The 14,799-nt window shown below is 38.3% G+C and overlaps 1 protein-coding gene across 1 annotated transcript; it reads left to right on the top strand.

Annotated features, from left to right (window-relative positions):
* Nucleotides 1–1,373: 1,373 nt before the first annotated feature.
* Nucleotides 1,374–11,000, top strand: LOC139731278 (flavin-containing monooxygenase 1-like). The gene is made up of 9 exons (XM_071642165.1): nucleotides 1,374–1,477; nucleotides 1,582–1,736; nucleotides 3,980–4,200; nucleotides 5,321–5,561; nucleotides 6,329–6,384; nucleotides 6,799–7,053; nucleotides 7,453–7,591; nucleotides 8,897–9,141; nucleotides 10,130–11,000. The coding sequence occupies exons 2-9, from the start codon at nucleotides 1,619–1,621 to the stop codon at nucleotides 10,460–10,462; spliced, it is 1,608 nt and encodes a 535-aa protein (XP_071498266.1). The 5' UTR covers nucleotides 1,374–1,477; nucleotides 1,582–1,618; the 3' UTR covers nucleotides 10,463–11,000.
* The last annotated feature ends 3,799 nt before the right edge of the window (nucleotides 11,001–14,799 follow it).

Here is a 14,799-nt window from a genome sequence, read left to right as displayed (position 1 = left end):
TGCAACTGTTTTTCGTAGATTTTTGTTTGATGCATTCCTTTCTATTTTTTATTATTTTCGTAACTTTATGTGTTAAACGCACATGATAATAATCATTTATTATTCTCACTGGTTAATGGGTGTATCATTTAAGTTGTGTTATTAAATCGAACTGTAAACTTGATATGGACTAGTTAGGAATTATGAATTACAAGTGCCACGCACACCACACTGCGAAAGTGAATGTGGATCTATTTTCCGAGCAAGAAAGCTCTGAAATTAGCTGTCAGTATTTCGAGACAAAAGGAATTTGATTTCGTTTCCCAAAATGGACTACCAAAGGTTATCCCTATCTGGGGAGAGCAATTTGCAGTTGATTGCAGTTAAGAAAGATAGATGTATATAATGTGACGGGGCTCAAGCACAAGTCAATAAATGATTTATAACCACATGCAAGCTGAAAAAGACTTATATATCATATTACGACATAGAGAACATTATGGTTATTTCCAAAAGCTATCGTTCAATTGAGAGTTTTTGTTGTTCTTATGCAAGTTATGATCGGTCTTCGGGAATGTGCTCTTCAATGTCTCATGTTAATCATATTACGCAAATGATTGACAGATAATCTCACTTTTTGTTCGCGTATCCAAATAATCTGATGAAAATAACAGAAATATCATTATAAGATGTATGGCATATCTTATTTAGATGTTTTTTTGGCAACACAAGTGATTATCAGAGTATCATGAACAAATACAAGTCAACGTGCGTTTGCACCGCATAGTTCTGTGGCACAACAGAAGTCTGTATCTGTAGAGCACCTTAGAATGAAATCCGAGGACATCAGGATCTATAAAGCAAATTAGCCTATCTATTATAGCCGTCCCATAGTGTTTATTGGAAAAGGAAGCAAACGCTCTGAAACTTGCTGGTGGGATGCATTACCCCCCCCCCCCCCCATGCGTCTGTCAGAAGCTTCGTACAGTCAGTATACATTTTGTACGTGGTTTATCATTTATCATAGCGGCTGTGAGTGGTAACAGGCTCATCAGGTAAGTTGTCGTCACATCTCACATCAAGCAAACTCGTGAACAATGAATACACGCAGTTTGGCAGTGAGAGGTTTAATATCCTCTGTTATCATAATTCTCGTTCAATCAGTTGTCGAAAATAAGTTGATTACAAATCAGGCATCTCTGACACTACTGGATAAAACTTAGTTTCGACATGGTCATCAAATTTCGCAAATTCCATACAATATCTAATAAACACAGCGTTTAAAGCAGATATTTATACACCGACTTAGTGACTACCTGGTTCACTGAAAGTTTGATATCCTGGATTCCTGCAAATCAAACATGTGCGGCATTTGCTACGGTTAGACAATAATGGTGTGCACGGAAATAATATAATTTGTGAAGGGAACTGGACCATCAGTGCCCAGAGGTCTTGGCAAAATCGAAACCATATTTCACGTGGGTCTTTGTCAGCCACGGTGAGTTGTTGACCTTGTCACATGTCTCAGATATTGTGTAACTTGTAGTTTGTTGGAAGGAAAATTAAAAAGCACAATGTGACTTTCTGTCTGTATCTATATAGTTCAGGTTGAGCAAAGTTCGCGGGAAATACAGAAGAAATGGCAGAGGTGAAGCGTGTAGCTGTGATCGGGGCCGGCGTGAGCGGGCTGGTCTCGGTGAAAGCATGCCTTGAAGAGGGTATGGAACCTGTGTGCTACGAACGAAACGATGAATTAGGTAAGCTCGCCAATTTATACACGGTATGTCATATATATGCAGTGCATGATCTGAAGCCAAGCCATTATATCTTCATTGTTGATAATATTTAGGAAGAAAGAATGTCATTGTCATCTCCTTAGCTGCAATGCAGGCATTCTGCAATAGAAAATGACTTCCCAGGCGGAATGGGAGACGTACAATACTGATATAAAGCTCATGTGTGAGCTAGTGATTGTCGAAATGTAGGCCCTGTAGAAAGGTGACTTCCTGGCATAGTTCCTGTCTCTAGTGCAGTCAACAAAGACAATAATGTGCCATATATGACATTGCAAGGTTAGGAAAGAGAAGCTCTGTCTGAGAATATTATATGCAAATGTAAATTTGGATTTAACAAGCAATATTATGTCTCTCTAGCTTCCTATTTTCCTTCCACTTAATCTCCATTTTGTAACTGAATGCTGCATATTTGCAACTTAGGCCAAGCAGTTCTAAAAAAAAGCAACCAGACGTCCTCAGATCTTTTTAAAGTGTTTGAAAATGTATGCTTTTTAATGCAGGTCTACATGAGGGGACGAATTGGAACGTGGTATGGTGTAAAAAAAAATAATGTGTCAAATATTCATAGGCCCGAGGCAGGTTGAAAATTTTGTGAATAAAAACCTTCTTGTTGGATCCACAGATGGCGTATTTGAGACTCATTCTTCTTATGATAATGCATATATATATATATATATATATATATATATTTATTTATTTATTTATTTATTTATTTATTTCGTGCATGAGGTCATGATATTATGTCGCTGCTGTTTCTTTGCATGTTTGTCATTATTGTTGATATTTGTGCGCATGCGCACAAATCTCTCCCTGAATATTTCCCCGTATTCCGTGATAAAATTATCACTAAAAGACAAAAATCGTTACTTTGCTTGTTTTTACTAAAAATGTTATAATATCAACAATTTGGTGCTATATTCCATTCTGTCTTTTGGAAAGTCCCACCAGTCTAGAGATATTTCCCTTATTTCGTAAGCAAGCAGAGGTTACTGATAATATTCTGTATACTGTGGTATTTTTTTAACTTTGTTGGGCCTTTATGGGGGAAATCCCTTAGGATTCCAAATACAACGCTTGCACACAAATCTACACGTGTGTCTATACTTGTTCGTAACTCGAGTTGTTAGGGATGTAGCTTGGTTCCGGCTCTGCACTTTCAATTTCTGTTGCTCATTAACCCCGTGATGAGTGAATCTCATTCATTCCGTTCACTCGAGCACGTGCCAAGTGTTACAATACAAAATGTAATGAAAGAGTGTATTGACAGATTACTTCCGGTCTATCCTCTCCCATGCCAGCCCCCCCCCCCCCCCCCGGTCTCTTTCTGTTTCTTTATGTTGTTACCCTTCCAGGACAATGATTCGGATTGTATCAATTAGTAAAATAATACATTATCATTCCACTACAAACACGGATCTGCCCCAGAGTACAATGTTAATTTGTTGATACCTTAATCCTCCTAGACTTATGTTTAAGAAATCATGGGGAATCGGTAGTTTGCACATGCTGGACCTTACCTGAGGAATCAGTCGATCGCCTCAAGCTATCCATTACATTTCGAATGTTGACTGTTTTAATAACTGCCCTCAATATTCATTTGATAAATCCTGCTTCAAGTAGATCTACATGTACATTATGAAATTTCTTATTTTTCATTATTGTTGTTCCATTCTTTGACTTTTTTATGTCCATATGCTTGTAGTAATAATAGTAGTGATAATAACAATAAAAATAATAACAATGATGATAATAATGATGATAATGATAATAATAATGATAGGGTCTTAATATTTACCCAAGGTAGCCTCTCCAGTGTTGCCATTGCTCTACCAGAGGGCCCTGCCATTATTATTACCCTAGCATTGCCAGGTACCCATTTATACCCCTGGGTCGAGAGGGACATAATAGTGGGTAAAAAACATCTTGTCCAAGGACGTAAGCACTGGGAGGGATTCGAACTCAGGTCCTCCGATCGGGAGTCGGGAGTCTTATCCACCAGTTATCCACTATGCCACAGCGCCCCCACTGATGATTTTCATATTTCATAATTCATTATAACATATTTCCCACTGCGCTCTGAACACATTAGCCATGTGAAATTATTACTATTATTATTATTGTTATTATTATTATTATTATTATCATTATTATTATTATTATTATTATTATTATTATTATTATTATTATTATTATTATTATTCTAGGAGGAATATGGGTCTTTCGAGAGAAGAATCCAAAGGACCAGAAAGATGCAGGTATCTATGATGGTCTGGTGACAAACTCCAGCAAGGAGATGATGTGTTTCAGCGATTTTCCCTTCCCACGTGACTGGGCTCCTTACATCCAGGGTCGCCAGCTGAATGAGTACTACCATGCCTACGCCAAACACTTTGATCTCAACAGACACATCCATCTCAATACGGAGGTGCGGTAATGCAATTATCATTGATAATGATAATGATAATAATATGGTCTCCTTTATCCAGGGTAGCCTCTACAGTGCTGTCACTGCTCTACCACATGGTCCCTACCATGATTATTACCCTATAGCGTTGCCAGGTATTCATTTATACACCTGGGTCGAGAGGGACATTGTGGGCAAAAAACATCTTGTCCAATAGGACGTAAGCAGTGAGATGGATTCGAACTGTATACCACGATGCCCCTACGATATAGTATTGATAAGAAGAAAGTAAAACACGGTTTATGTTCAAATGTCTACTTCTGACACAGGCATGTCGTTTCATTATTCTCATGTTCATATGCATTCATTAATTTATTCATCCATTCATTTTATAGTTGTTGTATCACCTTTAAACATTATACATTCTTTATTTTCTAAACTTATGAAATAACTGTCATTGTGTTAGTATAGTCATTTCCAAATCTATACGCTGAATCAAAATTATTCACAGTTGCATAAAATCGGAACAGCTGTCGCTTCAGTCGGAAGTAATTAACTTTAGCATTGTAAATTTTGTACACTGTACTCACCAAAGTCAGTTTCGGGTTTAGCTTTTTGTCTGCTCGTTTTACGTTGGGGAGTACAAGTACTTATAGAAGAATGGCAAGTTCAGCGGAACACTATTTTTGTGCCTCGTATCCAATTGAAATGACATGTTTGTTGTAATGTTCCAGTTGGTCACACTCATCATTTCCAGTCAAGGCTTACTCTTTTTCTTTTGTATGACAATCTATCCGGAATAGTTGCTTTTGTAGCGACAAAAAAAGTCAAAACTGTGAGGCTCCTATGGCGTCTATATTCTCCTAGTCTTGTCTTTCTTTCATGCCCTCTCTTTCCCTCTTGAAAAGTAAAATTAACTTGACAAAAAAATCCGCCATTTTCTTTAATCTTCAGGTAGCTCTGTTGTTGTTGTACATGCACAGACACTTAATCTATGTGCCTCTTCAACAGTCGATTATTCATTTTGTTCATTATTGTGCCAAAATTGCATCGTGTAGACGCCAAATTTTAACATGAAATCCTGCTTTTGTAACTTGCTGGTAGTGTTTGACATAAGCGATGAATTCCTTCCACTGTCAAGGTCGTGAGGGTTGAGAAGACTGACGATCACGACCAGACGGGTCGATGGACGGTGCGCGTCCGCCACGCCGACGACACGGAGAGCGAATCGGTCTTCGACGCAATCATGGTGTGCACCAGCATATTCAACAAGCCCTTCCTGCCCACATACCCTGGAATGGATGTATTCAAGGGTCAAATCCTACACAGTCAAACCTTCCGGCATGCTGAAAAGTTTAGGGATATGACTGTGTTGGCAGTAGGTCAGTGCAAATGTGTATTTCTTGACTATATAAGCAATCAAGGGATAAACACTCTTTTAACAGCGCTAGATATCTTGTAGGATTTATTTGACGCATGCCAGCTAGAAAATGAGAGAAATCAATTGAATTGCTATAAACACTGATAACATCTACTAGTACTGAAATTAGGCATTCACAGTGGGTAACTGGTTGTTTTTCTTCTGTCTTTTTATTTCTGCATTATGTTTGATCTGTCCGTACTTCCATTCGGGCTGTCCGTTTGTCCGCCCGCTCCGCGATTCAAGAAAATTATTCCGCTAAATTTTCATGATCCATCATGACCTGTACATGTGTTTAAATGGTGCTTGCTTTATGCCCAATTCAAGGTTCAACTCATCATTGAAATTGAGCTGAAAATGTCGTTTTTTAGCCATAACTGCATCAATTATGAATCTTCGTTGGTAATTCTACAGGGAGAAAAGCACAAATTTACAATGGCTTTGGTGATTGATAACATTACAAAGAAAGAACTGACCCAGAATAAGAATAGAGGTCATTACTTGCTGAAGAGAAATTTCGTTAGACAACCACAACTTCAGGCTGATTTGTCTAGTGGTAATATGATATTGTGAAAATGATACAAGTTGAATGTTATTTAGAAGAAATGACAGGCTAATGTTGAAAGTTAAGGTTAAAATCCGCTAAATTTGGGATTGTTAATGTTGTTATAGCCATAAACTTTAGCAATAGGAAGCTTACAGGTTTTTTATTTCCTACCATTCACACAGGGGGATCTCACTCAGCGGGCGACATGGCAGTCAACAGCAGCCGTTACGCCAAGCAGGTGAGGGAAACTTTCGACTTATCAAACCTTACGAAATAGTATCAAACCAGCAGACTGGCGGGTACCAGCATCGACTATTCAACCGAGTAACTTTGGATTGATTTGAATTATGTCACAACCGGACAGAGAGCGTCTGAAAGGTCATAAGATTTCCGTGCCGCGTATACGACCTGTTTTAAATGAGGCGGTGTCGAATGTATGGTAGATCATCAAGAACTTGATGAAAAAACTCAAATGCATAACTATAATCAGTGTTTCTCTGTTTATATAGCTTTGTCATGTATAAATTATCTCTCTTGTTATTCACACAATACTTGGTTGTAGCACTTTAGATGGCAAAGATAAGTGTTTCGCATTGCCTTTCTACACTTTCTCTTTAAAGATACTTGTTTCTCCTGACTTTTTGTTCTGAAGGTTTACCTGAGTACCCGAACGGGCACCTGGCTGGTAAACCGGATGCAGAAGGACGGAATGCCCCGTGACATGACCATCCACCGCCGCTACATCAACGCCATGCCCGTCAGCTGGAAACTGAAAAGGTTCGAGCAAGACAGCATCGGGCGAATGGACCCCACACTCATCGGCATTGCCAGCTCGAAGCGCTACGGCACGACCACGGTCATGATCAATGATGATCTCGGTGCCATGGTCATGAACGGAAAGGTCAAGGTACGCCGTTGCAAGAGTCGCATAGTCACTATACTTTTACTGTATGTTGGGCAAAGTAATAAGTACACAAATGAAACGATTATGGAGCTGCATATGACTGTATTCATTCCAGTAACACAAGAACACGGATCAAGGTTCATGTAGTCGCAACTTTCCCCTTGAATGGATTGTGCGATAATTTTTTGCACGTGGGTTTCCCACCGATTGAAAATCTCTGTAAATGAAAAACAATTATGTCTACCCAATCATTCACATTTGCTGGATAGAAACAAAGTTTGGGAACGATGAATCCAGTATCAGTATGAAAAAGATCAACGTTCTCCGCTAAATGTGGACCGGTATCATTTGTCAGCAAACATCAACATGTTTATCTAACGCTTCTTTACTCCATTTATCCAGACCAAGCCTGGCATTTCGCGTTTCACGGAAAATGGCGTCGTCTTCGAGGATGGATCCGAAATCGAAAATCTTGACGCCGTCGTGTTCGCCACGGGTTTCAAGATTGATACTCCCTTCGTCGACAAGTCCATTCTGCCAGGTAGGCAAGGTTAAACTTTGTTAGATTTGGGGAAAACTTCGCGGTAACCGTCAAAATGAATAATTTTATACTAATGTACAAGCTATCAAATATCAATATTCAATTTTCTAAATGCTGACTGTGCATTCAACACTCATTTGGAAAAATGTTAGAGTCACTAGGGTTTGTAATATTGGTGACGTAATTCAAGTAACACTATATGATCTGTGACATAACCTTGGGGAAGAGTGAATGAAAAAGCTGCATGTCTTTCAGGGAAGTTTACACAAGTCAAGAAATATAAATATATTTTTTTCTCAATAGAGATAGATGTATAAAGAAGAACACAAAAGAGTTAACAATTAACTGTATGAGGAGACACGAAGACTTCCGAACCCCGCTATTAGTCTTTAGGTTTTCAGCATTTTATATTGCGTCCCTCCCGCAGCAATGACAGAAACTGAAAGTAAATTGTACTAAATATTTCCATAATAATCACGCTGTATCGAAACAGAAGCATTTAGATTCAGAGGACACTTTGCCACCATGCCTATGTATGAAAGTGATAATTTTGTGTATGCCTAACACACTGATAGCTCTAGGAAATTAGTATATTCCTTTTTCGCCAGGTCCAATTTTCCGTATACAGTGAATTTTGCCTTAAAAGATAGGTTTGAAATAATGCCATGCAGGGAATTCTTATGATACACATAAGAATTTAAAACCGGGAAATTTGGTCTTCTCCCCCCCCCCCCCCCCCCCCCACCCCCACTCATCACCCTTTATTGGATTTATATCGGGGCGGAACCCTTATTTTCTTTTTTTATGCTTTATATTTCATTTCCTTTTTGATAAGAACCAATAGTGTGTCTGTAGGAGTGCACCTCCTCCTACTACCGAGCCTGAAGGGTGAGGAATGTCTCCAGACACAATATTCCACAACTAAAACATGATAAATATTAGGATGTCATCTGTTGTTATGTTTGGTTTCTTCCTCAAAATTCTCTGTAATGGAATTGAATCTTTCTTATATGCGGGTTCTCAATTAATAGAATAGAGATACTTTGTAGAAACCTTCTCCCGTAATGCATTGTTTAACCTTTGTTCACACGAGGATGCTATGTCATGGTAAACTTCAGAAAATGTTCTCCTCTTGAGCGAGAATTATGAAATATTTGAATATCAAGTGACAATGCTTACCCAATCGTGTACTTAAATTTCCAACCAACTTAATGTAATATTGACCACAGTCGCCATCGAGCCGGCACATTATGTGCATTTCTCTCACACCTCTGTACTCTCTGGTCTTCGCTTGATCCTTTGTAGACGAGATGGGAGACATGGAATTGTTCCACTTTGTGTGGCCAGCACGGGAGCAGCACCATACGATGGCAGCCATCGGTTTCTTAATGATCATCGGGCCCCACGCTCCGGCCCTTGAGTTGCAGGCGCGATGGGCAGCCCAAGTCTTCAAGAAGAAGGTTGGATTACCGCCCACGGAGATAATGATGAAGGAAATCAACGGGAGAAAAAAGGCCACGTTCAAGCGGTTCGGAAGGCACAAAATACAGGTACGAAAATATCATGCTTGATGATAACATGGCATTGTAGCTCTATGAAAACAGGACCGCTGAGAACCGTAGGTTTGTCGAACATTTCTAAGCGAAATCCGACTACAGCGCTATCAAGGTAATCATCACGAGATCTGCCCAGCGACCTCCTACGGACGTACACTGTGGGAGCACACAGGTAGCTTTCGCCATTTTGCTGAGAATGACAGATTTAAATTTCCATACTGTCCTTCGCTGAAAAGGCGTTTGCTTGAATACAAATTTGTGCAGTCAACAAACGCATTTTCAGTAAGCTACCTGCGAAGTGCTGTTGTTAATTAAGCAGTAATTACCTATTTGGTATATGCGATCATCGGTGTGACGAGCGAACCTGCTCTGCGATATGAATATACTGCACAGCTTCTATCACTATACACTGAGTCTGCACATCAAACACGACGAGCTTGGAATTTGGTAAACATCGCATTTTGATGGTACTTTAAACTTTTGACATTCTCTTATTCGCATCAGACTGGCATTTTCGTTTCATTAAAAAGTGATAAAAAAAACAGCGTTCATGGTTCAAGGTATCATCAGAGGTGCTTTTCGTTTCGAATTCTCTATCGGAAAAGAAATATTCGTTTCCCTAATTAAAGAGAAAAATCAATGCTGAATCATTACAAAATGGAATAGGTGTGTCGAAATGATTTACTTCGGTGATGTTAAATCCAAGGGAATATATATCATGACAGTCAATGGCAGCGGCATCATATAGCCTCATGTAGTTTGAATGTGTAAATGTATGATTGGAATAACTGATTATGGTAGTGTAATTCAATGAAAACATAAATATGAATTAATGTTAGATATCAAAACTGTATTTTGTCAGATTTCGGCGTGAACATTTCATAAAGGTTGCGGTGTTATAACCACACATCAGTTGTCTCGGTTGACACGAAGTACAGTAAATACTAATTATGCTTTTTGATCTTTCTATTCGCCAATGTAGTCTCTACCCGTACCCTACAACGACAAACTAGCAGAGTTCATCGGAGTGAAACCTGACCTCAAGAAGCTGCTCTTCACGGACCCATGGCTTGCCTTCCAAGTCTTCTTTGGTCCTGCCTATCCGGCGTCCTTCCGCCTGTTCGGTCCGCACACTTGGTCCGGTGCCCGCGACCAGATCGCGCGCGGTTACGACAACGTCATCTTCCCGACCCGTACTCGCATCGTGGAGAAAGCCCAGAGTTCAACGAGCATGTTCCGTCTGACAGTGAATGGGTTCCTCAAAACTGCCTTCATGGCTCTCATCACGATGTTTATCCTTTCAGTTCTAACGTAATGGTTTGGATGTAGTCCATAGTAGTCCGTAAACAAGAGAATGATGTTCTCAGCATCAATGCATCTAGAGGTGAGAAATGTTCCTCTGCATGAATTCAGCGTCATCAATTACCATGTATTTATTGTACTAATTTGTTTCTACATCTACTATGCCAGATGGGAGCTACAGGGCGGGATGCAAGGATACTGTGATATGATGGGAAAAGACTACTGACTTTTCAAGTTAGATACCGAGTGTGATTTTGCCAAGAGCCTAGAAGTCCATTAAGGCTAGCTCATTCGACCCCAGATGTAAAAATTGGTGCCTTGTTAGAAACGTCGATCGTAACTCGAAGTTAGCTAGCTTATTAGGAGAGCGTTCACAAAGTCCCCAAGTGAAAGTTAACAGTAGGGACCCTTTTTGCTGCATTATCATTGAAGCTAGCTAACTTCAAGTTACAAAGCAGCTCCGTGTAAACCTAAATATAATGACTATGGTTTGTGTGGAGAACAAAAAAAAATCAGATTCTGATGTTATTCAGAGTGTTGTGACACATTATTTCGGAATGCGTTTTGATTGTATAATTTTCCATCTTGTCCCCCTCCCCCCCCCCCCCTGAAAAAAAAAGTAATCTCAAGCAACGTAATGGACTCACAAGCTTCCTAACGATCTAAAGATCTACACACAATCTTCACTAAAGTCTTTGCATTTGCTGACACGAAATAAAAAAGAAAGCTTTTGATCTCTTGTCTCCGAAATACAAGAAGTTACTCCAGTTCTCATTCAATAGCTAATTTAGAAATTACTTGGTGATTGCCTCTTCTTTCTTATTCAGCCTTCGTTATACTATAATGTTTCTGGCCATATATTCTACAATAACCAAAATATCTAGTTGAGGTTCAAGTTGGCTTTTTTTCCCCCACATCTCAACATAGTCAATGCATAATGTACATTAATGTAAAGACATGTTAACATAAGTAAACAATAAAAGAAGATGTACATTACACTTTATATGGGGATTACAGAAATAAGCATTGTGATGATAAATACATTGGATGATGGAGATACTAAAAAGCGAAGCTTGTAGATTGTGGGTCTCGCCGGTTTTTAATATAATACGATGTACATGTAGAAAAGGAAGGAAAGATATCGTCGCCACCAAGTGCAGTTAATATTGCGCAATCAAGTAACAAATTCAAACCTAAGTATATTCATAAATTTATATTGTTTTAGGGGGAATAAACAATATAAAGGATATAATATCTGCGGGAAACGGTGAAGATTTATGGGTAATTATGGCGGTGCCATACTTTGCCACCTGTACATGAAATGTAATTTGGAGCTGCTGGACATGTCCAATATTCGAGAGGAAGCAGTTTCAATTTCTCTTTGATATTCTTAGATGTACTTCTCTTAAAAAGTATTATGTGGCGTGCTAAATGTTTTGTAAATATCTTCCGTCTGACTGCTTCATCCTACTAACTAAAGATGAGTAACTAGCGTGTAAATAGTGATTTTCTTGGATAATCTTGCAGAATGCAATAGAGGACAATACAATTTAGGGTATCGGTGACAATATCAAGAATGCATCACAGCGTCAGCGTTTCAACTGTTAGATTCAAGCAAAACTTTACTCAATAACTTTGCTCAGTTGACTTTGTTTTATGTCTATGTGAGAAAAGAAATGCAGAAAGAAAATCAGTCAATCAATAAATCAATCCAATGGGGGTGAGATTGCATTTCAAATTCAAACATGTTTTATGCTCCTGAAGGCATGTGCATGAGCGCTGCCCACGTGAATTAAAATCCTCTGTCCGATTTTTGACTCACACCGTTGATGTTGGTTGCAAATCTGACGATGCCCCAAATAGGGGGAAGGGAAGTCCAGCACACTGTCGTACGCCATCTTGGGATACATTATTGTACTGAATATAGTATTTACTAGACATTTTCGTGTATTATTATCTATATTTTAATAGGCAAATGAACAGTTAGATAATCATTTAGCAATGATGTTGTGTAGTAACAGGAAATATGTATGGCTATATGATCTTATGCGTGCAATCGTAATTTGAGAAAAGTGTGCAATAGCATTGACAAGGGCAATGATAAATCTGAATAAAGTTGATATGTTCCACGGTGAGTGGTATTCTGTAAAACTAAACCGTCATCAATGATTGTGAGCGCGATGAAACAATGAACGTGTGAGATATTAGTCAATTACTACGATGATTTTCGAGAGGTCCGGATATAGTGTGACATTCTGTCCTGAGATTTTGAATGTTTGCATTTCCGTCGACATTAAGGCCTTGACAATGCATTTTTAAAACAAAAACTTACATGCGTTTTAGTAAACAGAACATCGAAGAACGTGAGAAATGTGTTTGCGACCGCAAAAGACGTGAAAGGTACCTCTAAAACACACACACACACACACACACACACACACGTGGGACCCCTACAGAGATATTAAAGAACAAAGACATTGCTTTCTTTTTTTTTTATTCATGTACATTCGAGTACAAGTACATTGTATTTTCTGTGTTTATATTCCCACAATATTTTCACTTGCAATACTTTAAGAGGCGAGAGAGATCGAGGAGGGAATAGCCGAGAATACGAAATGAAATGGTGACTCAACATTTTAAAGGGCCCCTGTAATCCAACTGCATGTTGATTTGTGTTGATTTATGATACCCTCAACATCCCTTTTGCGGTGAAACGAATATCTAGAAACATTCCATATATTTTTTACGATTTTTCCGTCTATTTTTCTTCAGATTACTTGGGAACGCCCACAAAAAAAAAAAAAAATCCTTCCAAACCAATATTCCTCAGATGACCTCATCTGTCAGTCATTGCTAAAGTACAGAAATGTTTAACAAAAGACATTGGATTGCACCTTCCCCTCGAATCAGAATAACTTGCATGTTCCCTCGCCATGTCTTTTGTTAGTAACATCAATATCACAGAAACATTCAAGTTATGCTGAGTCGAGGGGAACATGCATTTGGATTTCAGAGGCCCTTTAAATGTTCTCGCTTCTCCAACCTTTTGAAAAAAAAATATTAAATTTAACACTCAAAATAATAAATTTACGATTACATTACTTTTAGCTTAAAAAATGAAATTGTGAATTCAACATTTTGAGGTTTAAATTTAACATTTACAAAATTTTCGAGGATTGACAACATTTGAAATGTTACAGTAAGCATTTCATTTTTTTTTTTTGGGGGGGGGGAGTTATGCCATCTACAATTGATAAAATTGAATACTTCTTCCCTTGTAATTGCTGTTATTTCGTTATCTAGTTCTTCAGCACAAAGTATCATCGCATAAGTATAGCATATATGTATGTTATATATATATATATATACATATATATATATATATATATATATATATATATATATATATATATTCATTACTTGCTAAGTTACGCGAAGAAACGAAGTGAAGATCGGTTCACACTGCAAATTTTATGTATCCGTTTTCAGGTGCTCTACGAAAATATCTGATGACGAATTCCACAGTCTGCCAGAGGCCTGTCATAATATTGGTCACAACTAATTTAGGCGACACAAATTCAAGTCTGCAGTCCGCAGTCTGCAGATATTTAAGTGCTTCAACTGTGTTCACACATACAAACACACTCAAATTAACAACAATAAATTAATTAAATCTGCCCAAACACACGTTAGCAATGTACTTATGCGCTGCAAACGGGTCCGCACACACAAGATGAAATGTCGGAGGGGAAATCAAAGTAGACACAAAGGTCACAGTAATAATGTCAGAGATTGGAAAATGGCACAGGTGGGAATATCAATAATAAGATGTCTCAAAAGAAATTGAACATTGATATGGTATCTACACGTCAAAACCAAATAATGCAGATTTTAAATGTACGGACCTTCATGGATTTTAACACTGTGCAGTAGTATAGAGTGCAGAGTTCTATCGAAGTACGCAATTATTTGCCGGCATTTGACAATTATTGGTAGTCTCATATTTTCGTCATTAATTCATTCTTTGTTTTGGTACTGTAACACGTTTTATTTAATCGATGAATATCAAAATGCGTATGATTTTCTTTAACAGTGTATTTATGTAGACATCCAATTTTTGCTACGATAACCTTTCATTCACACACCGCAAAGAACATTTCATTAAAGTTAAAGAATCGCATATGCCTTTTATTCAAATTCACTCTTGTAAGGACAGTCGTGGAATAACAATTAAAGAAAACGACATGATCGTAGTCATTTTCCCATAAGTTCATTAAACACTTGATTGGGCCATTTCACCAGCAAGAAACATGAAACACACCATATCAAAACTTATATAAGGGTGAAAGC

This window comes from Diadema antillarum, unplaced genomic scaffold (assembly GCF_040938485.1).
Source record: "Diadema antillarum isolate AM-2024a unplaced genomic scaffold, OU_Dant_1.0 seq00000368_RagTag, whole genome shotgun sequence".
In the NCBI taxonomy this organism is placed as follows: Eukaryota; Metazoa; Echinodermata; class Echinoidea; order Diadematoida; family Diadematidae; genus Diadema; species Diadema antillarum.
This window is presented reverse-complemented; position numbering and strand designations above follow the sequence as displayed.

Bases quoted from the DNA above. Each gene is read 5' to 3' on its own strand.
- LOC139731278 (XM_071642165.1), top strand. From the start codon at position 1,619: ATGGCAGAGGTGAAGCGTGTAGCTGTGATCGGGGCCGGCGTGAGCGGG. The intron at 5,562-6,328 runs GTCAGTGCAAAT...CCATTCACACAG, and splicing joins TATGACTGTGTTGGCAGTAG to GGGGATCTCACTCAGCGGGC. The intron at 6,385-6,798 runs GTGAGGGAAACT...TTTGTTCTGAAG, and splicing joins GCAGCCGTTACGCCAAGCAG to GTTTACCTGAGTACCCGAAC.